This window comes from Simochromis diagramma, unplaced genomic scaffold (genome assembly GCF_900408965.1).
Source record: "Simochromis diagramma unplaced genomic scaffold, fSimDia1.1 OVJJ01000026.1, whole genome shotgun sequence".
NCBI classification, from domain to species: Eukaryota; Metazoa; Chordata; class Actinopteri; order Cichliformes; family Cichlidae; genus Simochromis; species Simochromis diagramma.
The window spans coordinates 4,453,646-4,479,834 of NW_024386985.1; the positions used below are offsets into that span (position 1 = coordinate 4,453,646).

A 26,189-nucleotide genomic window follows, 5' to 3' on the forward strand; every position below is an offset into this window, starting at 1 on the left:
TCATCACCCTCAGAAAAGAGTGAATCTATTCTCTTAATGTAATTTGTGGAAAATGTACCATGACAGTGTAATTATTTTGAGGGGGCCAATTTGCATTTCCTTTGCCCGGCAAGCTGAATGTTACTGTAGGTTCTAAGGCCTTAAAGATAAATGAATAATCTAGAGTATTTAAAACCCATGAAACATTTAAATGAAGTAATTTCACTTCCTAAAGGGCATAGGGAAGATGTTTCCATACATACTCAGACTCACTTTTTAAATAAACATCAGCTCTAATCACTGAGACAGAAATCCTAGTGCGAGCAGGAAATATTTTCTGGATCCTTTAATGGTTCCTTAGGGGCTCCCCTCTGACTTAGATTAGATGGGATTTAGACAAAGTTGATGCTTTTACCAAAACTTGGAATTCTTTTTCATCTGTGGACATCATAAGGAGCATGGTACTGTATACGTTTCACTGATAGAATTGCTACATAAGTGTAGCAGTGTGGGGAAAATGGCGCGTGACATTTCTGTGCAGCCGGCTTTGATCAACTTTGAAGGGAAATCGATTGGAGTTGTTGCTCTGCCCCATTTTAGAAGACATCTCATCAAACCGGGTTGCAAAGGGTCTAAAGACTACAAGTGTTCATTTTTGTTCCCTTAGTGCTGCAAATTTAGTAATTGACTCTGATTTTTGGCTTCAGGCAGTAACCTAATAAGGCCATCCAAGGTTAATGATAGACCCTTTTTAGACTGGCTGAATGTCTGACACCGATATGTAGTCGTGGTGAAAAACAATTATTACTTACATGAGAGACACTCGGGGCAGAAGCCTCTGACATATGAATGAAGTGTTGTTATTCTGCCTGTTATTAGCTGCTATATTTCCTTCTAGTTTGGCTTGTAAATGAGACGTAGCCTTTGGACATCGGATCAAAACGCCACAGTCGTTCAGGTGGAGAGAATCTCAGCTCCGGGTTGTGTTGCTGCTTTACAGGCATCTCTTCCCAGGAACGCCAGCGCCACAAATCTCTGTGATTTAAAATCTTTCCCGTCCAAGCAGCTGGAGTCAGCACAAGTGTCATTTGCCTTTGCCAATCTGCTGTCACGACGTCCTCTGCCAAACAATTTATCCCCACCCCGCCTGCTTTATTAGCCATAGATTATGGGTGGTCATGGACAGTGTAGAGCCTCTGCTGTCGAGGTAGCCGTATAATTGACTGTCGGGAAGCAGGGTGGATACTTATTGAGCGTAAACTACGCTGTCAGTGAAATGCTGTAGAATACATCTGTTGTATTATTTTGGCACTGAGCAGGATTTCATTTCAGTGCTTTTAGTTCATTTTACTTTCCAGTTAGCATCTTTTTTAGTCATGCTAGCACCCCAGCTGTGGACATGGCAGTCTTCTGTTTGCATGTAGCAAGAAGTCAGAACTGAAATATTTTTTCAGAGGATTTCTCTTAAATATTTTGGAGATATGCATGGTGCTGAAGTCTGGTTATCATTTGTCTTAATGTAACTGCGAGATGGAAAATTGCTATGCTATGCAAATTTTCAAAACGTGGTGTGGTATCAAGTTGTACTAGGATGGAAAACATGACAGATTTGACATCTTAATATTAGCATGTAATGTTGTTGTTTTTTAAATTGTTTTTTATGTATAATATGTGTCTTTTAAAATGTCACTGAGCAGTACCGAAATTCTCTTTCTCTTTTCAGAATTCTGGATCCATGGCACCTTCAGCAGGCTCCGCCCCGAACGCTCCCGTGACAGGTTACAAGCGTATGGTCATCCCAACTCAGCCTCCACTGACTGCCACCAAGAAGTCTACGCCCAAACCTCAAACTCCTGGGGGAGTCTCATCTACATCACCTTCTCCTTTAAGTCCTATGGCCAAGACTCCAACCCACATGGCTCCTCAGCCGGTTCCGGCCTCCTATGCTACAGCATCAACCCCAAGCCAGCCCACCTTCAATGTCCAAGTGAGGTCGGCTCAGCCTGGACCCCAGCATCCAGCCCCTGGTGGGCACAATTTTGGCCAGCAGCCCATTCGCAGCCCCGCACAGGTGCAGTACATGCCCGCTCAGCCCAAAGGTCCTGACTTTGCTTATGGCCCGCCACAGCCTGGCTTCTCTCCAATGGCACCGGGGCCATATCAAGAACAGCAGCATCCAGGTGCACCACAAGTAAGTGGAATAAACTCTAGAAGACCTCAAGCAGTCCCAGCCCAAGGATACCAGACCCCAGGCCCCAAGAAGACCTACATTACAGATGTGCCACCCAGCTTGGCTCCATACACTTCTAGTCCAACGATTCCACCAAAGGTAAGAACGTCATCATCATCATGCAGTCGTTGTTCATATTCTTGGATATGGTAGTTTGAAAAGGCTTTAATCTCGTTATTGACATCAACTGGTCTAATATTTTCTGACACTTTAAGCATCTAAGTTGATAGCTTTAGGTTAACCACTGTGGCAGCACAGTGTTTTAGCGGTTAGCTCTTTTCCTCACAGCCAGAAGGTCCTGGGTTTGAAGCTGGGCAGGAGGCACCCTCGCCCCCCCTTGTTTCTGTGGGTTTTCTCTGGGAGTTCCAGTTTCTGCCATAAAAATATGCCAACACACAAAACACAAAAGCATTTCTCATTCTAAAGAGTTTCACTTCCTGTTTAATAAGTAGAGTTGCCTTTGAGAATTGTAAGGCATTTTTACGCTCAGCTGGGATGTTTAATCCCTCCAATGTGTTCTAGGTTTGTCCTGCAGCGTTAGGGTTAGATGTCCCTGGAGTCCCTGACTTGGAGGTGTCCTTACTGGATGCTTGAACCACCTCAGTTTGCATTTGTCAAACGCATAGTTGCTCCTCTTGAAACCTCTGTGAACCTCTAAAGATATATCAAAAATGGGAAGAAAAGATTTCAGTCACTTAAATGAGAAATTGTGCTCTTTGAGTCACCAGGTGCCAATGGTTTAAAGTTGCAAAATCAAAAGATAAATCAAGAGCTCTGGTTATCTCTTAGATCACCTCATCATTCATTCCTCCCGTTGAAGTCCTCCTCCATTTTGTTGTCACGAAAATGACCCACAGGTATTTAAACTGCTTTGCTTGGGTCAGCAGCTCACTGACAGAACCTTTAGAAAGTGTTCACCCACATCCACTGAGCCTTGCAGGTCACAGCTAGACAGCAAGAGTCTGAAAAACACAGCCTGGTCTCATTCTCTCTCTGTTGTAGCTTTCCAGTTATGTTTTATACAATTTAATAAAGGCAAAAACAGTGGGTGTGCAACGGTGCAGATCTCCGTACTGTAAACATCACTGTTATTTGTGTATTCATATTTGTGTGGAAGGTATGCATACATTCGTGCAACATTATTTGCCAAAGCAGTATGAAGCCATCTTTCATTGAAATTCTCTGAATAAAGTTATTTAAACCTGAACCTGTTGGGCTTTACACCATAATAGACAGCTTGTACTAGTGTACTTCAACAGTGTATCTACCAGCTGTGTTTTGTAAACCTAAGCTTGTACTTCACTGTAATAGTTATTTTTCCAGTTATTTGTGCCCAGCTGGAATGTGAATGTGTCAGTATGTAGTTTCCAAACATGTGCATGTGGTTAGGAGCTATTGTATGACTGTCCTTCAAGCTAAGAGCTTTTAAAAAACAGTCGAACATGGAAATCTTTAGACTGAATGATGATACGTGATATACATTTTTGTATTTTTTATTAAGCCAACCTGTGGTATGGTGCAATCACTTTCTAGATTAACCTGTTTTATTTCAGTGCAAAAAATGTTGTTTTCTCAGCCAAGAACTGCTGTGGTTTTCAGAAAACTCAGTAAAATTATTCTACATATTTCTTTCTGATGTTTATGATGAAAACCTTTTCACTGGCTAAATCATTTGGTTTTGCGGGGCCTTCAGATCCAGGTTCAGATCCATAGTCAGTGTGTTACTTGCAGTAGAACACTGTAGGCAAGAAATAAATGTTGGTTTACTTGGACGCTTTATTTGGAGCATTTTCCCCACTTTACCTGCCTTCAGACAGGTCTTTTCCACAGGGAACTGAAGTTGTTACACTCCACCACACTCGACTGACCAAAACACTGTTTTACCTCACAAAACACAGGAGTTGTCTGTCTATCGTTGCCTCAGTCGGTTAGTTTGTTTTACTGCGTGAGTTCAGTGTTTAATGGGTTGATTCCAGCCATCCAACTGTCCAAACATCCATCCATGGGCAGCAGTCCAAATCCCAGATCTCCCGGCCACCTACTCCCCACCTGTCGAGGGGGGGCATCAAAGTGTTCCCAAGCCAGCTGACTGAGGTAATCTTTCCAGTGTTTCCAGGACCTGCTCTGTCCCTCTTCCCAGCAGAAAATATCCAAAACATCTCACCTAGGAGGTGCTCAGGAGGTGTCCTGCTTAGATGCACCAACCGTCTCAACTGGCTCCTTTCAATGTGGAGTATTAGTAATTCTACTCTGAGCCACTGTTATGAATGACTAAGTTCTTCACCCTGACGGAGGAAATTCATTTCTGCCAATTGTATCCACACCTCATTCTCTCAGTCATGACCCAGAGCTTGTGGCCATAGGCGAGGGTAGGAATGCAGATTGATATCTGCACCAATATATCTCCTGGTCTACTAGTGTAGACTATTGTGGCTCAAGAGTTGAGCGTTCGTCTTGTAATCGGAAGGTTGCCGGTTCGAGCCCCGGCTCCGGCAGTCTCGGTCGTTGTGTCCTTGGGCAAGACACTTCACCCGTTGCCTACTGGTGGTGGTCAGAGGGCCCGGTAGGCAGCCTCGCCTCTGTCAGTGCGCCCCAGGGCGGCTGTGGCTACACTGTAGCTTGCCATCACCAGTGTGTGAATGTGTGTGTGTGAATGGGTGGATGACTGGTTGTGTAAAGCGCTTTGGGGTCAAGTAAAGCGCTATACAAAAACAGACCATTTACCATTTTAGTGTATGGATGTAGGTTTCTGGGTCAGCATTTTGAAGTCTCAGTTTTAGTTTTTTGGCAATGTTGTTTTATTTGTTTATTTGCTTATTTTGAGCCAGAAGTAGCCATATCTTCGAGGTTATTGTCTGACTCTAGTTTGGCTTGCATCCATAAAATTTCCAGGTGAAGCACAGACACAGATATGGGCTAATTAAATTGAGTAAAATTAAAATAAACGGTTAGAATTTCATTGACCAAAAGTGGACTTGACTGTCTGTTAGTAGAATAAACATTTAGAAAGCTCTATTAAAAATGATTTGAAAGGTTCCAACAGCTCAGACAGAGTGGAGAGGTCCAGCTCAGTGACTCCAGTTAAGGTGAAGACTAACGGGTAGCCATCTGCTCAATCACCATCAATTCCGATGAGTTATGAACAGAGACACTATCCAGAGAGACCAAAAAAAAACATTTTTATACCAGAATCTAAATGTTTGTTAATGCTCTGAAATCAGGCATTTTAATGCAGAAGCCTATGAGCACGTGTCTCTGTCTGCAAGAGACTCTCACCCAACAAGACCTAGAATTGGTTCTAGCCCCCCACAACCTTGGCTTGCTTAAATAGAAAGCAATGGATGGATGAACAGAAATGAATAAATAATATTTTAAAGGGAACAAGCAGACAATATAGTAAAAAAACACAAGGCAAAGAATTGAGTACTAAACCTTTTTATAGATCTGTACATGACTGAAAAGAATAAAAACCCTCTGTTGTCCCATAGACTCTATGCCACAGAGACGAGCTATTCTAATCTCAACATATCCAGCCTTCGACAATCTCTGGAAAGTGGAAGACCCTTGAGTTTTCTTTAATTCAAGGATTTTATGATGGTTGAAAATACAAACTGGGCCTCCCAGCCTCTGGGAATAGCTCATCAAGGACTGTACTTTACTAAATACAAATTAGATTCAGCATTGCAGCAAGTATTTTAAAAATAAGTCTAATTATATTTGTTCAAAACAAAAGTCTACATTTTGCTTGAAAAGCTCACTGCGGTCCCAGTATGATGCATTATTAAAAAACAAAAGGTGGCGTTTATTACATTTGCGAGCATCTCTTTGATTTCAGATAAAAGCGAATCACTAATTTTACAGATATAGCTTGTGCACTGTATGTATATATTTGTCTTTCTTTCCCAAGGATATTCTGCAGCAGGATAATGGGCTGTGAGCCACCCCTCACCCCCACTCCTCCTGCTGTATTTGGATGCTGTGAAACACATCAGGAAACTTTAATGCTCCATATCCATGAATGAGCTGTAAATGAGTGATCAAATCTGAGCCGAACCTCCTCTAAAACATATGCATCCAAACCTTTAATCTAATCATTTTGTTTTCTCACTTGTGTCCAGAATAGCAGCGTTTTAATGCCAAAGCAGAGCAGGGACATCACAAAAGGCAGATTAGAATGAAAGCAGACTCTGTCAACTTTGCCTTTATGATCATCTCTCTGCTTGACCCAATGTCGTGACATGTTCATAACCTTATACAAACAGTCATAAATCGACTTAAAGTTAGTCTTTTAATCTGTTGTGTAAATAACCCAAAGCCCAGTCATAGAAAATGAACTATTTACATTTTTTGTCATAATTATCAAAAGCCATCTGAAGTCACTGAGAGCTAATGGTGATTTTATGCAACCCGGGACTTTCTCAGTAGGGGGTCTGTGACTTTGATTGAGGACTTTATTAAAGAGATCATTTTGCATAATTGAGGGTATTCATAGAAGGTCAGTTTCATCAGAAGTCGAAGAGAAAATCCTTGGATGAAATTCTATGATCTAGACTAGTTCTGATTAGCTCGTCTGCTCTGCCCCTGGCGTCACCCCACGTCACCCTCAGCTTGCCTACGCCCAATCTCCCAACGTACCCTTACTCACCCGTAAAGTGAAGGTGTGAGAAGAGCTCCTCGCATCAACACACTTCAACGGCGCTTAATTACCTAAATCCACTAGTGTTTGATCTCAAACAGATTTCATGGCTGCCGGTTAATGTACCATTTTCCGCGATTCTCTCAGTGTTTCCAGTTGTTGGAGCAAAGCTGAGCTGGATGATGCCCTGTGTTTTTGCTAAGCTTGAGTGACGTTTGACAGGAGAGGATTATTTTGCACTGCTCAGTCCCCGCAGCCAGTTAAAGCCCCCTCGAAGGTCAATGATGGTTTCAACTGTCAAACATGTTTAAAGAGCTTGACGTATTTCTGCCTTCCAGTTCTGGCCACGTTGGCTTTTGACCTGGCCGACAACATTTGCATATGGCGCCATCAGGACATGTCCAGAGAAACCTTTATAGCCATGTAATCGGGTACGAATCATCTCCCAAAACTGTGCTTTTAACCTTTAAACCGATCCAGGTGAAAGTCGATCAAAAGTTAAGCAATTCAATTGCAATGGAAACATTAATTAGGACATTTTTGACATTACGTTATCTCATGGATTTTGTATTTAAGTATTCCTGATTTTAATATAACTACGGTGTTTAAGAGAGTGGCTAATAAAAAAAAAAACTTTCAAGGCTAATCAAACAGTCATTAAAATGGAAAGTGCAGAATGATTTTAAACTTTTGTGCAGATCGAGCAAAGTAAAAAAACAGCTTCTGTCTGAGGTGGAATAAAGAGGATTCATCACGAGCTTTAGACAAAAGGCAGTAAGCGTATAAGGTCAGTGATACAAGAAGTATAAAAAAGTAAAGAACTTTAAAGCATTCAAAAAACGACCAGAAGTCAAAAGTTGTTTTTAGAGCCCACATTTTTCGTTCAACCGTGATGAATAATGCCCCAACTTTTATGAGAAATGTTAATAATGAAAGTGCTGACATCAGCACGGATCATTTTTAGGAACTAATTGCTCCCTGGAAGTCCCGTTATGACAACTTGGACTTGTTTGTTTTCAGATTTTTTTTTTATGCTTGAAAAAGAGAGAAACCTGAAAGGGGCCTTCCTCTTTTGTTTGTTTATTATCCCCCCCCCCCTTTGGAGGGAGATCTTGGAGTCCTTTAACATTATCACTGCACCTCATTCTCATGGGAGAACTTAGTCAGAATTTAAGTAATGCATCGCTGGCTGTACAGGCTGTCATTTACAATCACAATGGAAGATTATATGATATATAGCAAGATGTCATATTGCAGGATAAATGTAAATATCGCATCACAGTGCTGCATTTTAAAAGTCCCACAGAGTTGATTCTGTTCTGGACATCACTCATCCAAGTGACTTCTCAGTCTGCTCCTTTTGCAAACACAATGTTGGCACGTTTATGAGACTGAAGAAGTCCCATTGATATATGGAAACATTTCTCTCACAGAAAAAGCTGCATATAGATAACCAGAATGAACTATTTGGGATTTCCTTACCTGGGTACTGTCATCGGGGGGCATTTTAGAAAATGTGTGAAAAAAACGATGACGTGTGCTTGCGGTGGTGTCGCTGGCTCCTGCTACAAGAAAAAAAGGAAGTGATAACAGACAAAGACCTTGTTTGTGAAGTGAGTCTGAGCCTTAAAAACAATGAAAACCTTTCACGTGTGCTTCTTTGTTTTCTGATGTCAGATGACTGTAATCTTTCATCTAACTGATTGTTACCATGAAAAAGTTAACTAAAGAACTTTCCTTGTTATGCTGGAAAAAATGAGCTCTGGTTACCTGTAGCTTACCTGTAAATCGTCTTTGTTGTTGCTTTTTGGTTGTGTAGGACCCCAGTTCTCAGAGGTAGGTTTGCATGATAGAGATAATTATATTTATGCATGTGTGAACACTTGCTTGTTTACATCACATGCGATGCTGGCTCCTCAGGAGATGACCCTAGCTGCCCTAAATTTAAGAACCATGTGCAGATCTTAAAAAAGCCAGCAGACTGAGTGCCGGGTTACCAGCTCGGCTGCAGAGAGAATTCAGCGCCTGGTGCAGGGTTACCACCATGTGTAACTACAAAGCGAGAGCCAAAGGCTTCGATGAGATGAAGACATGTTATCTGTAACCCTGTGATCTTCTCTGCATGTAGATGCACCTTGAAACAAATTGCACTGTGTTCTGTACCAAATATGTACCGACAGGCAGACGGCTCCATATTTCTTATTGTACTGACAATTTGTGCTTAGCATCTATGCGCTGGCCTCATTAAAAACATGGATTTTTCTCACATCAGGTCAGTGATCGTGTCACATATACACATCTACTGTCCTTTTTGTCTATTTTCATTTCCTTCACAGCTTCATGGAGCCTTTACATAGAAAGCTCATCCACATATTTTTATGTGTTTTTCTTCAGTCTACAGAATCTCCCTCCGGCTACATGGGAATGAAATAAATACTCCTTAGAATTCCTTAAAGCTGCCGTCTATTTTTACTTAACCATAAAGTCTTAACATCAGAAAAAGCAGCCTTAAATTCTCGCTCTGTACCTCAACACATTTATGTGTTTTCTATTCAAACGCCATGATACTTAAGGACACAATCACATCTATTTCTGTAAAAACGTTTATTTTCTGCTATATTAATTTACAGTGGTGCTTTCAGAAGAACGATGCCACTAAAATAAGCCTTTATGTGTGAATCCGAGTGCGTTTGTGCAGGTAATGAATCTGAAAGTATAATTAGAACATTTTCCATGCAGTTTCTCAGTCTTATTGTCTTGACAGCACAATTAAAAACAAAATGAGTTATGATTTTGAAAAAGCACACCCACGCATATCTAAGTATGAATACTCCAATTACACCTGTGAGCTGCTTTGCCCTTTCAACTGTTTTTTTCCATGTTTTAAAAAGGCAAGATTACACATAAAAGCTGCTTTTCTTTAATAGTAGTCTGTGAGCTTTAGTCCGGCAGTTAATGGTGCTTACTGCTACGTGTTCACGGCACCAAGACGACAAGGAACTTGTCCGTGCTTTTAATAGAAATTTGCAGTAGTAATTTGCAGAGTAGTTCAATATTATAAACTTGGATTTATGTTTACTTGCTAGAAATCATCATATTTGCCTTTGCTGGCACGTTGATGTGTTTCTTACGCATTGCCAAATGAGTAGAAACGCATAAAATAAGAACAGACCGGAGCTGTCTTAAAATCCACTGGCGAGACGAAATCTTGTGACAGATGAAAACATCGCATCTCTGTGTGCATAAAAAACATCTTTCCATCATGTTTTCCACTTTTTTGTCAGAGGCAACGTTTCAGTTAAAATGTATCTCTGCTGACAAGATTTAATGGCAGAGGATGGAGAATTGGCACCACCAGCATTTTATCTCAACAAACCAAACCCCGATGCCTGCTGTTAGTAAAGGAAGAAATGAGCATTAATTTGTTTTTTCTTAGGATTTTTTTTGAAGTAAGTTGACTTTAGTTAGTTGAAATTGTGCTGAAAATCTCGCTACTTAAAGATTACAGCGCCCAAGAGTGGCATAATGGATCTTATCTTTCTGAATCTGGATGCAAAAAGAAGTTGGATTGTACAGAAGTCGAGGAAAAACAAAATAAACATTGTACTTTTTGACTGACTCATGACCTCATTAAACACTTAACGCCTTACTGTATAAAACATAATGATTGCTATGTTTAACACTGTGGTTTTTATTAGCGTCAACAAGCAGGATAAAGGAGGGTGTGCTTTGTGCTACCGTCACAATAGCGAAAACAGTGGTTTGGCACCGCGGCATGGGATCTGCAACTTGTAAACTCATTGCTTTTGAAATGGTTCCAAACTGGTTGATTCCTGCACAAATGGGGCTGTACTACAAAATGATTTAGGTACTTGGGAGTCTTGCTTTTATATAACCACAGTAACATGAAGTCCGTATGGGACATAAATGCATCGCAGACAAGACGCAGTCTTTGGAGCAGACTGACCCAGATCGATTGAAGCGTGTCAGCAATTCGTCTACCTTTGTAAATCGTAGTAACTGTGAACCTTCACAAACAGTAGGTGATGTCACAATGGCTACAGCCATCTTTTATATACAGTCTTTGGCAACCACACCAATACTGCACAGCTCACAGGAAATTCCACATTGCTCTGCTCCCTTTCGCAAAAATGATGATCTGTGCATTTTGCTGCCTTTCTAGTCATTCATGTAAATATGGAAACATCTTCTATATATGCTCCAACCTTTGAGCTCATTGGTTGGTGGTGAGCTCTTTTAAGAAGTGCCTCCTTCCATGTGTAGAATACCACAGCAGCAGGTCAGTCGAGGTGGAGGCCCTTGGAAACACCAGTAAATATAACTACAATATACACATAAACTAAGAGCTGCAACAGGCATTGACTAGGGATGCACTTGACATTTCATCAATTTAAAGTTTTTAAAGTATTCTGTGCTTTCTGAAAAAATATAAGTTGCTGGGAGGAAATGTAAGGGTGTGTAAGATAAATCTTTAAAGTGCAAGAGAAACGAAACTGGTATCAATAAACATTTACACAGCAGATATTTCAGGCAGTGTAAGGCCTACTTCATTTTAATAACTAAATCTAAAAATAGAGACTGTTATAGTCATTTAAATAGGAGGCTGTGCAGGACTTTGTCACATACTGCTGAAAAAAGCCTCACGAAGTACTTACATCCTCTCACCCTTTAAGCTAATGTCAGTTTGGAATATTAAATCTTTGGCCTCGTATCGGTTGACTGACTTGTGCCTTGTAACTATGCAGCACACATTCTTGTCTGTCATATCATCAGAAGTCATTACACCTCTAATGCAGGTCAGATCGTGCGACAAGGATCAGCTGTATTCCCCGTAGCACTGCAGAGGTACAAGCTATTGTATGTAATTACGGCTGTGCCTCCGACGTGTTGCTGGCACAGTGTGCAGCGGTGGTCCACTCAGGATTTTGTTACCGAATGCTTCGCAGACTAAAGGTCAGTCCGGTGGATCTGATCCGAGGTCAGCGATTTATGGCGGATCTCCTTATGGTTCACTTTCTTGCCAACACATTCGAAAGCTTCCTCTCAGTTACTGCTTCTAGGTTTAAAACAGGTGTGTAACAACACAGAGGAACTGGGCCAATTAAGGTTAATAGAGATGCTGTGCTATGAATAAATGCATGAGACAATATTGAAAACTGATTACCTAAGTGATGTTTTACTACCACAGCTCTTCAAAATCAGAGTAGCTGCTGAAGTATGGGAGTTCTGACTTTTGTTTTAAATTGGAATGCCTTTACAGATGACTAATAAATAAAATAATGACAAAGTAGTGAAGACTTTTAATTGTGCCCTAAAACTACAGCTGTCCTGATGGTATACGAAACCACCTGCTGGAAAGTAAAAAGGAACATCCTGAGAGTTTTTAACCACAGCTACTCCTTGATAATAATTATAAGGAGAACTTATAATCATAACAGGTCACTAAAGATTTAAAACAATACTTTTATTTAGTTCCGATTGCCAGTCTTGGCAGCCGGGGATCAGTCCGCCAGGGCCTCCGCTCCTGGCCGCCACCCGACACACAGTGCACCCGACCCCTATGGCGCCTCCTGCGGGTGGTGGGCCTGTGGGAGGATGGGCCCATGTCCCCTTTTCGGGCTGTGCTAAGGACTAAGGCCCGGCCACCAGACGCTCGCCCTCGGGCACCCTCCCGGGCCTGGCTCCAAGGCGGGGCCCCAGTAACCCTATCCCGGGCAGGGTAAACTCTTCCCTCGATGTTTTCTTCATAAAGGGTATACAAGCGGCGGAAATGAGCTTCCTCCGCAGGGTGGTTGGCCTCTCCCTTAGAGATAGGGTGAGAAGTTCGGCCATCCAGGAAGGGCTCAGAGTAGAGCCGCTGCTCCTCCACATCGAAAAGAGCCAGCTGAGCTGGTTTGGGCATCTGACAAGGATGCCTCCTGGGCGCCTCCTGGGGTTGGTGTTCCGGGCATGTCCCACCGGGAGGAGGCCCCGGGGCAGACCCAGGACACACTGGAGAGATTATATCTCTTGGTTGGCCTGGGAACGCCTTGGTGTTCCCCCGGATAAGCTGGAGGAGGTGGCTGGGGAGAGGGAGGTCTGGGCTTCTCTGCTTAAGCTGCTGCCCCCGCGACCCGGCCCCGGATAAAGCGGATGAAGATAGATGGATGGATGGACTTTTATTTAGTATCTACTATCTACTAATTGGTTAGTAGTTCCTTACATGATCCACATGGTCCATTGGTATGGCAAGGACAATGGCGGGTTATGTGCAATATGTGTACACATTTTTGAAAGACATAGGCTTTGACTGTATCTTAATTATCAAATTCCAATCACTACGTTGTTTTACAGTCAAGTGGTTTGCAAACCTAGAGAAGTACTGTAGAGGAAGTCTTGATTTTAAGTGTTTCTTTGCAAGATTTCTGAAGTATTCCGCATATACAAACTCTGATTTACAACAGATAAAACCATTAAAAATGGATTCCTGTAGAAAATATGATGGGGTCATAAATGACCCTATCTGATTGCTAAATAGCTGGGTTTCTTGCGATTAAACACAATTTTATAGCATTACTAAATGAACAAAGTTTCCTGGCCATTATCGCTGTAACTATAAGTGAGCATATGGCCACTGTAAGCCTAGTGTTGGGTTATGAGAGACATATAAATAATTTCAAAAAGAACATCTATAAATCTATGTAATGCAGCTTTTCATGGGTATTTTCTTTCCTGGAAAGCTCCATTCAGTTGTATGTGTGAACTCCAATGAACTACCAGATTCTTATTTCCAGGCAACTCCAATAAAGAGATGTGCAGCTCTGAGTCTTTACATGGAATAAAGATGATTTTTACAAAGCTTCTGTTTACAGAGCTACAACCTGAATGTTCCAGAAAACCTCCCAATGATTATTTGATTCATGATACTCATTTTATAGATGAGCTCATTGGTGTCACTTGAATATTGTTGTAGTTGCTTTCAGGTTCTTTTTTTGTTAGTTGTTGATTGGCTGCTACCTTCAGCCAGTCGTAACCCCTCGTAGATCACAAGTGTTTGTCACATAACTGCTCATAAATAATAGCCCCTGCCACTGTGTTCTCTTCATGCCCCCTCTCAGACGAACGGCTTGGCTGGTAAATAACTGGCCCGATCGATACCTGTCATTGCAGTTCAGTGAGCTCCAGCAATCCAAAATGTCTTAGCAGTTTATTTTCTTGTTTTCAACCTGCTGTCGTCGCTGGGCTGGATTGAAGAGGTGCAGCCATATCCTGCAGTACTGAGATTTTACCACAGCTTTAAAGCGTAGTGTGTGTGTGTGTGTGTGTGTGTGTGTGTGTGTGTGTGTGTGTGTGTGTTACCGTGTTGGGCTTTGGTGGCATTTACCCACTTCTCAAGTTCTAAAATAGAGTTCAAACAGCCCCCCATCAACAACAAACCACCCACTCTTCCCAAAGCAAGCGCACCCTTCGTTCTGAAGCTAAAAGGCTGTGGAAAGACTTTCTTAATTGAAAATATTACCCTGTCAGGCGAAAAGACCAGAGAGTAGGAAGTTACGAACCCCTAAGTGGGCCTGAAGATGTTTTTACAGTGTTTTCAAAGTTCGATTTTAAGTTGTTTTTAAAGGCACCTTCAGAGCTCACGACCTGTGTCAACACCACATTACTGTAGTGTTCTGTGCGTGATAGATATTTAAAACTGAGGCTTTTTAAATGTCAAGGGAGGAAATGAAGGGACGAGGAGACAGAAGGCAGTAAGCAGGAGACTGCAACGGCGCAATCAGAAATACTAAGAAGCTGCAAGAGATTCAAAATTTTAAGAGAATGTTTGCACAGGAAGAAAAGAGAGAAAAACTCAGTATCGGCTCAGGAGTCAGGTGATGGAAGATTATGATTATTATGTTAAGACATCAATCATAAGAAGCCCAATGAAAACACAAGATTGAAATCCGTGTTTCAACTATTTGATGCACATTTAAATACACACTAATTACTATAACGATTATGTTAATTTGCCATCTTCTCTTACCTTTGTGACTGACTGTGGAATCATCAGTGAAATGCTGAATATAATTTCTGTAATGATACATTTAGAAATGCACAGTGATTTTTTTATTTATTTATTTTAAATCTTGGCACCAAACTTTTCACATATTAGCCAAGTTTAAGGGCCGGGCCTATTTTATACTCTGTATAAGCTTTGCATGATTCACAGTTCAGAATAATCCTTCCCTGTCTTGTTCTGGGCCTTGGTGTAGCCCTGAGTGCTGGGTTTGGCTTTTCTGTTTCACTTTGCATCTTGTTTTTTTTTTTTTTATGTTTATGCAAGTTTCCTCCGTGACCTCCATTATCTCCCACTAGCACTAGCATAGTGCTGCCTTTTTTGGTCCACGACATTCTAACAAAAGACTTTCTCGATCTGAAGTGTGAAATGCTTTTTTAGCTCACTTCCCCTTCCATTCAAGCCAACTTTCTCCTGATTGGCTGCTTCATACAAACAGAAAGTTTGAGCAGTAGGTGTTTGGAGCTTCTCTGCCACAGATGACCATATTAGGGATATCCGTGCATCTTGAAATGATAAATAGCTAAAAATAGACTGTCCGAAACTGAGCCTTTCACGCAACAGGAAGGGACTCGCATCCACAAAACAGCTACCAAAGCACAGAACACCGAGACTTCACTCTTTGTTTTTCAGTTCTCTAGTAAATATGCCATTAGTCTGCTATATACTTGCAATGCAAACAGTAAAATCTCGTAGTATCTTTGAACAACAGTTAGAAACCTGATGACTGGTTGCAGACTCTACTACTTTTCAGAGGTTAAGCATTCTGCTGTTATGCATTCATCTTACTAGATGATATTTTTTGTTTCTTAATTTGATGACCCATTTGCTCAGCCACTGCTCATGGCTGAGAAACTTTCTGTTTATTTTTCAAATATCAAGTCGCTGTTGGGCACGTGCAAAATTGCGGTGTGCAAATCGCAAAAAAAAGAGACCAAGTCATGTGACGGTACAACCACATGACAAAGCTGGTGGCTGCAATAATGATAGTGAAGCTAAGTCTGAAGCCCTGTAAATTCCACATCAATCTATTTTATATTTTATTTAATATTGTGTAAAACTCCAGACAGTGCTGTACAATAATGTCCATGTAGATTGTGTTTGATTGATGGTTCTAGCTTTTCATCACCACAGCCCCTGTGTGCACTGAAAGAGTAGCAGAGGTACGGTAGGCTTTCTAAACACTGTTTATTCCTTTTTATACCAGAGCTGACACTGAGCACAGTGGATGGCTTTCTTGCATTGACTCCAGTGACAGACGGTCCCTGTATGTAAACAATAAAAAATATTTGGCGTGAAGAGTGTTCAGTCCTCTGTGTCCAAGATTAGTTAGTAAAGAATGGCTTTAATTAGCTCACTTCATTCAATGGGGAAGAACTGATGGACTGTCTGACACTGCTTGGCTGTGTTAATGTATTGATCACACAGTAAGAAAAAGGCTCTTTTTGGTTCAGTTACAAAGGATGTGGCCAAAACCACCTGCATGAACAGTGGCCCCTGCTGGATCCTCCTGGACATGATCTCCTCAACACCTTTCTGCACACCAAGTTTTCTCAGTTTTTGGTGTCCTCTCTTCCCTCCTCACATCCTTCTCCGACCACAATAGAAGTCTTTTATCCGCCCTTGAATCAGAGTCAGTGAAACGTGTACACTTTCGAATCATTTTTTTTTTTTTCCCACATCGGGGAAGCGTCCCCGAGCGGATTGGCCTTTGTGTGATCTTGGCCGCAGCGTTTCAGCGGTAGCGTTTGGTCAGGAGATATCTCTCAGGGTGTCATTCAGATAAACCATGCAGTTGTTTAGGTGGAAATGGGAAGGATATATCATGGTTTTGCCTGAGAGGTAAAATTACACAGGAGATCGGCACCACTGTGTATTACAAAAGGGAAGTGCAGGTTCCCGATACATCGATTTGAAAAGATAACCTGTATGAATCTTCATTATGTCCACCACATGTGTTTAAATATGGATCTAGGCTACCACATGAGGAAACTGCAGGAGAATACTTGGAGCTCGCACCCAAAACCAGGGAAACCTGCATCCTCTTTAATATCGTGTTTGCTCCGGTCGCAGGATGGTAATTGTATACAAAGAGACGCCAAATAAGTTTTATCTCCGTCCCAACAATTTGTGCAGTCATTTGTTGCTGTTGTTGTTGTTGGGTTTTTGTTTTTTGTTTTTTTAGATTGCTCGTGGCACCCCTCTCTGCACGCTCAGATTTTCAAATATCTGTTTGCAGGGGGATGTGTCAGTTCCAAACAGATGACCTAGTTTTTACACACGCACATCTTACAAACATTGAAAGGCCCCTCTACATACATTACATGTCTGCAAACACTCTCAAATTCATCCCTTTATGTGAATTCACTTCTCAGCAAAGGTTTGAATGGCTGTGGAAAAAGTCAATTATGGAATTGGTTAATTTTTAATTATCGTCGGCTGCTCTGTACACAGCTGCTCTACAGTTGACTGTTATTTTTTTCCTCTCTGTTTAATTGGAGCTGAAACAGCATGACCTATTTTGTTTGGAGAGAATGTATACTTTATCTGCGCCTCCTCAGAAGGTGGCCTTGAGCTTAATTTGCAGCGCCGCGATGTCTCCTCTCAAAGTGTAATGCGTTACAGATTACTCGTAACCTGTTTTACATCGCAGGCTGCATATTCATCATTTGGATTACATAAAGCTACGAACATGCGATCGGTTGGAGAAATGACAAAGCAAACTTTCACCACAGGTGATGTTTTTATTGCCTTCATTTGGAGTCGGAGAGAGACAGTGGCGTCTCATCCACCTCTAAGTGTACCCTGGTCAGTTTTATAAATGAAAGGGGCTTTCATAGGTTTTATATTGAGTCACCCTGATACAGTCAATACCATCCACTGTAAAGTGAGAGCTGTTAATACACAGCATTTAACCTGCACGTTCGCTTCTAAACACACGACGTGCAGAAGTCCCCGCACACACACACGCGCACACTCTGAAAGGATAGTGTGACTGATCCAGCAATCCTTTCATTGTTCTGGTGAAACTGAGTCGCCTAAGCTGCTGTAATCACTCGTTTAGTGTTGCGGCAACAAATGCATATTTTTAGACATTTCCAATCCAATAAGAAAATTCAATCCACTCGTGAACCTTCACTAATGCAGTGGTCCATTTGCTGTTGTTGTGGTTATTATTACTATTATTTTAATAAGCCAATTCCCTTCCAAAGGCTCAATGTCCATTTCAAATAATACAGCTGTGACTGAGAGAGACAAAAAGCCAGGGTGTCACATTTTTGTGAGCTGACTAAAGCGGCTCTGACTTAAAGCTGCAGCTCCATTGACACTAAAGAGTATTTCTGCATTGTGAAGTCCATCATCATTTAATCTGTGGATAAATGTGTCTGTGAGTGATTATGTCTTTCTTCAGTTTGTGCTGATCGTGCAGGAAGTGTTCGGCTATTGTTAAAGGCAAGACAATTGTGCTTGGTTTAAGGTGCAATGCTGCTTTTACAGGAAGTAGATGAGAAGAAACGCGCAGCTGATGGAGACACGGATTAGTGTTGCTTTCCATCGGGCTCTTTTTACACTGCTTGTACTTTTCCCCCCTTCTGGTTATCGCTTTCAGCTCAGTGGCTTGTGCTGTTTATGCAGCGGCTCTTGGTCTCATTGTGTTCGCATGCTCCTTTTGGACTATGCAAAACAAGAAGAAGAAAAAAGGAGTGACCTAAATATGAAGATACAACTCACGATTCCTCAAAAGTTGAACTGACATTTGAATTATGCTCACTTTTTGGGTAAAGAAATCTAAACTGTAATGGTACTGTAGCTGCTGTGTGTGTGTGTGTTGTTTTTAGAAAGAGGAAAGTGCAGTTTTGTGTATTTGTAGATCCTCATGAGCCGTGTTTGCTTGGCCTTCTGTAGACTTGCAGGTGGGTTACTGGTGGGAACATTTTGCAGCCTTGTATACTCAACCACATGTTTCCCTTTTGGCTTGTTATGGTTAAATTCTAAGTCATCTCTCGTTTCATGAGATTCAGTATTTAGGAGAAGCCATGTTGCTATTAACTCTCCACTATAAATAATGTTTATTGGGGCATCTGTGGAGTTGAAGTGGGTTCACCAGTTGGAAGCTCATCACAATTGAAACATCCCCAATTCCTCCACTCCAAGATACTCAACCCCAATGACCTCCCAACCCTTCCATCAGTGTGTGAGTCTGTGTGAGCAGTATAAAAAGTGCCATATAAAAGTACTGGGGCGTGGTGGATTTAAGCCCTCTTTTAACTCCACTCCCTTTAAGCCACCTTGCTTTTGGTTGGCAGCCTCTCAAACAAATGGTTTAAACAGCAGGTAGAGCTGCTTACTTGTGGTGGCCATATTAGGAATAGCCACTCTCTCATGAAAAGAACCGTATGAAACTGAGTGTTTAGGTGTTTGCATATGAGACTGTGATCTGAAACTGTGAGCACTGTGAGTAGCAGGGAGCGACTAGAGACTGGAGAGGTGGAGGTATGCTCTTGAGAGAAGAGGATGAAAGTCAGTGGAAGCAAGACAGAATGCACGTGTGTAAATGAGAGGGTGAAGACTCAAAAAGTAGAGAAAGTGAAGCTAGATGAGTTTAAATACCTGTAGTCAGCCATCCAAAGCAAAGGATGGTGCATAAGAGAGGTGAAGTAGAGAGAGCAGACAGGGTGGAGTGGGTGGAGATGAGTGTCGGGTGATTTGTGACAGAAGGATGGCACCAAAAGGGGTGGTTTACGAAATAGTAGTGAGATGTTAAGATTGGACGTAAGCTGAAGATGTTATGGTTTTCATAGGCGTGAGTAGAATGGACAAAATTAGAAATTAGTCTATCAGAAGGACAGCTCAGGTTGGGCAGTTTGGAGACAAAGTTAGAGAGGTGAGGCTGAGATGGTTTGGACATGTGCAGAGGAGGGATAGGCGACTTATTGACAAAGGATGATGAAGATGGAGCTGCCAGGCAGGAGGAAAAGAGGAAGCCCTCAGAGGATTTTCATGGAAGTAGTGACAGGAGAGGAGGAGGCATCCTCCATCTAGATGATCCATTGTGGAGACGTCTAAAGAGAGACAATTAAATTCTCAAATGTAATTTAGTGTCTTAATTTGGTGTCTTCTCTTGTTACAACAAATTTAAAAACGTTGGATCTTTACTGTGACAGAGCTGATGTGCTCTGTGTGGTTTCGTCTCACAGATCTGTAGTGATGCTGTGCGTATAGTTCCAGCTTCCTGTTTGGACGCCTTTGTTGCACCTCCTCTAACAAAGGTGCAGATGTGATGCCCTGAGAACAGTTGTCTCTCCTGTTCACTCTCTGTCACTGCAGTGGAAGCAGGAAAGACAGAGCCTGAGGTTTAGTTCTTAGCGGGACACAGCGCTGTCAGGGCATCAGGTGAGAGCATGTACGGAGCCCCCCCCCCCCCCGACTCCTCACCCCACCCAGCACACTCCACTCGTCACCTAATCGGGTCTGACACAATGCCAATTCCACAGTGGGTGGTGCACACAGCTTTATTCATAGATGTGGCAGTCGGGCAGCGATCAGCTCCCAGACTCTGTCGCGCCATATCAGCTAGCACGCAACGGCGGTCACTTATAGATGCTATTGTTGTCTGTGATTTTATGTGTTCTGGCATTTAACAAAATCATTTTTCAAGTGGAAAGCATTTGATGATCCATCAGGATATCTTTGAGGGGTGTTACGAGTGAAACCTGCGAGCCTGTCCGTGCAAAACAGTGTACGAAGGGTGCAGATGTTAGGCCAACGAAATTTAAGCACCAACTTCAATGAAACTGCGACAGAGTGTCCCGAAGGCGTAGGCAAACAATTTACTGAATTGAGCCAGACATAACTGAAAAATTCACGTCTGCGGCACATATAGCTGCTGTATGGTTTCTATTGTTGCCTCTGAAAAGCTGAACAGGAACTGCGACTCAATCATAAAGCGTGCAGGGAAGCAATTTCTTTCTCTTATTCAAGTGAAAAATTATTCTGTGCTGTCACAAAAGACTCCCTAACAAGGTGCTTTAAACTCTCTGGCAGTGCATTGCTGCGGGGTGTCAAAGAGTGGATAAGATATAAATGAAGCTTAAACTCAAAAGTCTGTTTCTGGTAATAGCAGCATTTCGTTCCCTCTCCAATGTGCTTTTGATGTGGAGCTAAGATTAACAGTGTTAAATCGTCTACTTCACTGTCTCAAGCTAACAACACCGGCATAATGAGCAGAAGGTTGACAACAGGGGCACTTCTTTCAGGTATATGATTGATTTTGTTTTCTGTTGTGCGAGTTGTTGTATGCCACCTTTGACCATTTTGTATTATTAAAAAAGAAATGGGATTTAAGGTGAAAACGAGGAATACCCGGCCGCTGAGGAACGTTTCCTTTCGTCTCCTCTTAATCATGTGATCTGGCCGATGATGGCTGAGCAGCTGAGGAAGCGCGAGGTCCCAAGGAATCCGAGCGCTCAGACCCAGCTGCTCTCTAGAGAGAAGAAAGATTTGCACGTCCAACGTGTCGATCCCTCAGAGTTAATGAGGCCTGCTGTTTGGGCTTCCATTATGAGCTGGCTGCATCCTGAGCCAGGCCGGGTAAAGTCATGCATCATAAAGTTCTGACGCTCGCTGATACATCGTGGACAGTACGCAGAGCTCAGCGTTTCTCACCATCTCTGTAAATAAACGTACCACGCAGCTGACTCTTTTCAGATACACTGCACATTTCGAACACAACCTTTAATGTACTGTTGAAATTACACAGTTGTATACGTGTTCCCGTAACTTTGACACGCACGGTGAGTCACGTTCATGAAAATTGATCCTGAAATGCACGAGTCTGTGTTTATACGCTGGAAGAAGCGTCTGTGCTGTGTTCTAAAGTGTGTGCATGTCAAATAATTAGCAGCATGTAAGCAAAGTTTAATATTTGTGTATTTATTTACTTTTACAGTTTATTAAAGTTTGCCTCCCGTTCTGCAGTAATAGTCAAACGGTAGCCTGTGGGCCAGAAATCATATTTGTGCCCTCAGACACGAGCTGAAATTTCACTTTGTTGTTTACAAAGCAGTCACCGTGATCTCATCCCCGAGCGTTTGTGAGATTTCACCAACAAGCTCTCTGTTGTCGTTTATTTATCGTCTGTGGCTTACGCGTGCTGGCTGCAGAGAACCCACGGTCCAGTGACAGAGATCAGGGAAGTCCGCATTAGGCTGCAGGTTTCTCACCCAGGAGGCTGGTGCACACAGTCTCCCGTTTTTCTGACTCATTTGTTTCATTTTTGGAGATTTGTTTCATTTTAGGGTTAGGAAAAGTTTCCCTATTCACAACAGTAATCCTGCATGTTTTAAAAGTGGCACTCTGGGAGTGACAATGTAGTCTCAATATTGTGTCACACGCTGCTGCCAAAGGACACCTTGTGCGTGACTGAAGCATGCCAGCAGCTCTGACAGTGCCATTATTCTCTCGCCATGGGAACGTAAATGGCCTGTCAGAACTGTAATCATGAATCACGGTAACGTGTTTTTAGTTGCTTTAGCTTGGTTACTGTGCAAATTGTGGCTCACTGTGGAGTCCACCGGAGCTCTTCTTCCGATTCAGAGCAAATGAAACTTTTGGAAGTCATGGTAGCTTCCTTTGTCAGTGCTAATGCTAACTTCTATCAGGACTGCTAATTTACGCACGAGGCGCTCTTAATTGCTTTGTCATTTTTTTAAAACAATCGTTTTCATGAATGCCTACTCATCAGTGAGCTCAAGCAGGCCGTCTTCATTTGCAGAGCTGCTGTTAAGAAAATGCTGCTGTGGTGTGCGTTACACTCAATTTTTGGCCCAACAGTCTGAGTTTAGGCATGAGACAGGCCTTCCATCATGAAGTCAAACTGGAGATTACAAGAGATTACAGCATGCTGTTATTCAAAGAACTTAAGTTATTACACGCCTCAGGTCACCAGCGACATTTTGGGGAAAAAAAAACATCTATACAAAGCTTTCTTAATCCTTCTTGACACTTTGACAAAAACAGTGTTAAAAACAAATATTTTGAGGAATACCAGCGACTTGAGTGTCGAACTGGGGGGGATGAATGAATTACAGAGGGTGCAATATAGTCGTGTGCACACCTGAGGGTAAAATGCACACAGACGGAGTCGATAACACCAGAAGTGCTGGGTGACTGGATCTGTAATTACGCTTTCGTTCTGCATACAAAAATATGTTTTCTCTAAATCTCCTATTGACCAATCTGATTCCTTTATGTGACCGAGTAAACCGAACGCTTAGTTCACGCTCATCCAGCTCCCAGATGCCACAATTAGGAGCACCTCAAAGGTCAGCTCAGATCTTTGCCCATGTTGCAATATTGAAAATCAAATCTTCTGTAAAGATTCAGTCGGCCCCAGGTCTAGGGAAGGTCACCCGAGTGTCGCTGATTTTCTGAAAAAGCTCAGCCACGCAGCGCAAAGAGCGTCGAGTTCAAGCCTCTGGGGTGTCTAAAAGGACACACACGCACCTGTGACGGGATTGCACCGTGAGCCGAAGCTGGATGGGAGGAGGGGGATTCTCGAAGTCTGAGGATGATTGGCAGAAAATGTCAGGCACAACACGTCAGCCCCATACAGGCACAGCAGGCAGATGTCAGATGCTGCATGATAAGAAGGAGGGCAGACTCACAAGGAAGAAGAAGAAGTGGCATCTTCAGAGAGTTATGTCATCCTTTCAGACTCTTTCACAGATTAGGCCCCGGCACAGCTCGCACCCGAAATCTTTTTGTGCTCAGAGTATGATTAAATAAGTATCTCCCAACCTATCGCCCAAATGTACGAGACTTAAAAAGCAGCTATCTTCTAATGTTTTCCCCTTCTGTTTCTTCTGCTATCGTTATTTTCCAAACACAGGGATTAGTCAGGGTCACAGTTTTTTTCCACATACTTGTGTTGCACAGAAGGAAATGCTCAACCTTCTGGGCTGCACACCACCGGGGCCTGAGCCAGGGTCAGATATCTCAGAGGGGAAAGGCAGACCCAGGACCGTTGGCTGCATCTTAATTATGGTGAAAGTGTTTTGGTTGACCTTGAGGCCATGCTTCATCCTTTTTTAGTAAGGTTTTTGTGAAGCTTTTACTCGAAGCTAGACTTGTGTTACTTATATACATCTGCTATACCCTTTCTTTCCTTTTAAAGCTGAACAGATCACAGATAAGCTTCTTCAGAGTGATGTAAATGTTCATTACCTCTTTGAGGTTTCTCTCAGAGTCACAGCCACCGTATGTTCCTTTCTCTGTTTTCAGGGCAGCGCTCCCATGGCCCACCCTGAAGATGAGCTGGAACGCCTGACCAAGAAGATGCTGTACGACATGGACAACCCTCCGTCCGAGGAATATTTTGGTAAGATGCTAAATCTCATTTCACCAACACCTGATCAGCAACATGCTTTTGCTAAGGAAACATAGATGTAGCGTATGCTAACGTATAAGTGGCTTGAACCTGCATTCTTTTTAACGGTCAGCAGGGGGCGACTTCTTTGGTTGTAGAAAGAAGTGTGACTATATTGAAGTCTATGAGAAAATATGAGTTTGGTTTCTTTGATCTCCAACCCGAGTAAGCACTTTACTAATGAGTTTATGGTCTCAAGTCTTATTGAATGCAACATGATGGTCATTTTGGAAATTTTTATCCCTAATACTGTCAGAAAGGAGGATGTAGATGCTGATCAATCCCTTCTTCATGCTGCAACGGACAAAAAGCTTAGCTCGAGATGTCAAACAGCTCTTCATTCAGCAATAAGTGGAGTCAGAGCAGGTTTTATATGCAGTAAATGATATGGACAGTTAGGATGCATTAGTATTTCTTTTACAGTTGATCTGCAGTGTATGCAGTTTTTATGACAACTGGAATACCAGATCATTCCTGAAATTACAGGTTTTTTGGAGGTGTATTAAGTAATATACTTTGCATTTTTCTATATGAATGTGAGACGAACTAAAAAAAATTGCCGAAACAAAAGTCCGAAATGCTGAAAATACAAATATGTACGAAATGCAAGTGATTTAAAATAATAAATTAATAAAAAAAAATTAAACAAAATATTACGACTTTAGTCAACCATTTAAAAACACATTTACAATCTAAAAGTATTCTTTAAGTGTAACACCAAATCCAACCAGCATTGAACTTATTCATATTTTCATTTTAGAAAAGAGGTTAATGTAATAACCTGCATTTGTCAGGTTATCACTTTTTAAGCATACAGCAACAACCTGCATGCTGGCGTGCATGAACATGCTTCGTGTTATTATAACGTTTTTGCTCCTTCTGGTTTAACTAACCAACCACAGAGCTACAGCCTAGTGGAACTAATGAATAGCACCAACATCCTTATTTTCGTATTGACAGAGCACCGGATTATCTTATTTATTAATATGGCACCTCAGACGCTTTATTGTCTGCTACACAAAAATCTTGGGAAACATTTTGAAGTTGAATACAAAACTTGCATATTTGCCATATATGGGCATCAACTGACTGTCTTAACATTCATAAAGACAGTTGGATATTTTCTCTTTTATAATATCACAGTGTTTCTTAATTGATTTCTCCCTCAGCCCCTTCCTCCTGTTCCTGTTCCTATTACCAGACATGGTGACAGGATCATTTGCCTTGTCCCTGTTGTGTTTTCATATATGGTAGCGACATATTTGCTCCGTATAGCGCTCGGGGTGATTTAATGTTCTCCCTCAGCCCCGCTTTGCTGCTTGAACAAATCTAAATAGTAATTTTTGCTGTAATTGGATCTGGAATCTCAGCAGTAAGTGTCGCTGACATGACAACAGTCATAGGTGCTAGTAGAAAAGTGGTTAAAATTAGCTCATTACTCACTGTTTGGGTCACGTGTAGGTATTACTGGGAAGAGCTTTGCAGATAAACAGCATTCTTTTTGAAGGATTTCAAAAGCAGTTCTGCAAACATTAGTGCAGGCAGTGTGATCTCATTAGGAGCACCCACTCTGTCATTTTCACTGTGACATTTTGTGAAACTAAAAGTAGAACCAAACAGGCTCCTTAGTTACTTTTAAAAAAGCAAAGAAACTGAGACTGAGTGTCTGCTGTTGGGTTTGACTGCTGACTAGCAAAATGTGGAATTGTGGGTTAAAACGGAAAAACCTGAATTAAGAGTTCCTAGATTCATCCTTATAGTGACGTAAGTTAGGTTGGTATCTGGTTCAGTGGTTGGTAGTAACTATTGGAGATTTTCTGTGTTTGAACTGCAGGAACTGCAGACCATTGTAGTTCTT

General features: G+C 41.9%; 1 protein-coding gene across 3 annotated transcripts in view; it reads left to right on the forward strand.

The window, feature by feature from the left end:
* Window positions 1-26,189, forward strand: part of LOC120738733 (LIM domain containing preferred translocation partner in lipoma) — a 183,657-nt gene that overhangs the window by 111,974 nt on the left and 45,494 nt on the right. For all 3 annotated transcript variants that reach the window (XM_040040154.1, XM_040040156.1, XM_040040157.1), the window contains 2 exons: window positions 1,703-2,308; window positions 24,187-24,283. In XM_040040154.1, the coding sequence (XP_039896088.1) occupies window positions 1,703-2,308; window positions 24,187-24,283 (703 nt within the window). The remainder of the gene's footprint in view (window positions 1-1,702; window positions 2,309-24,186; window positions 24,284-26,189) is intronic.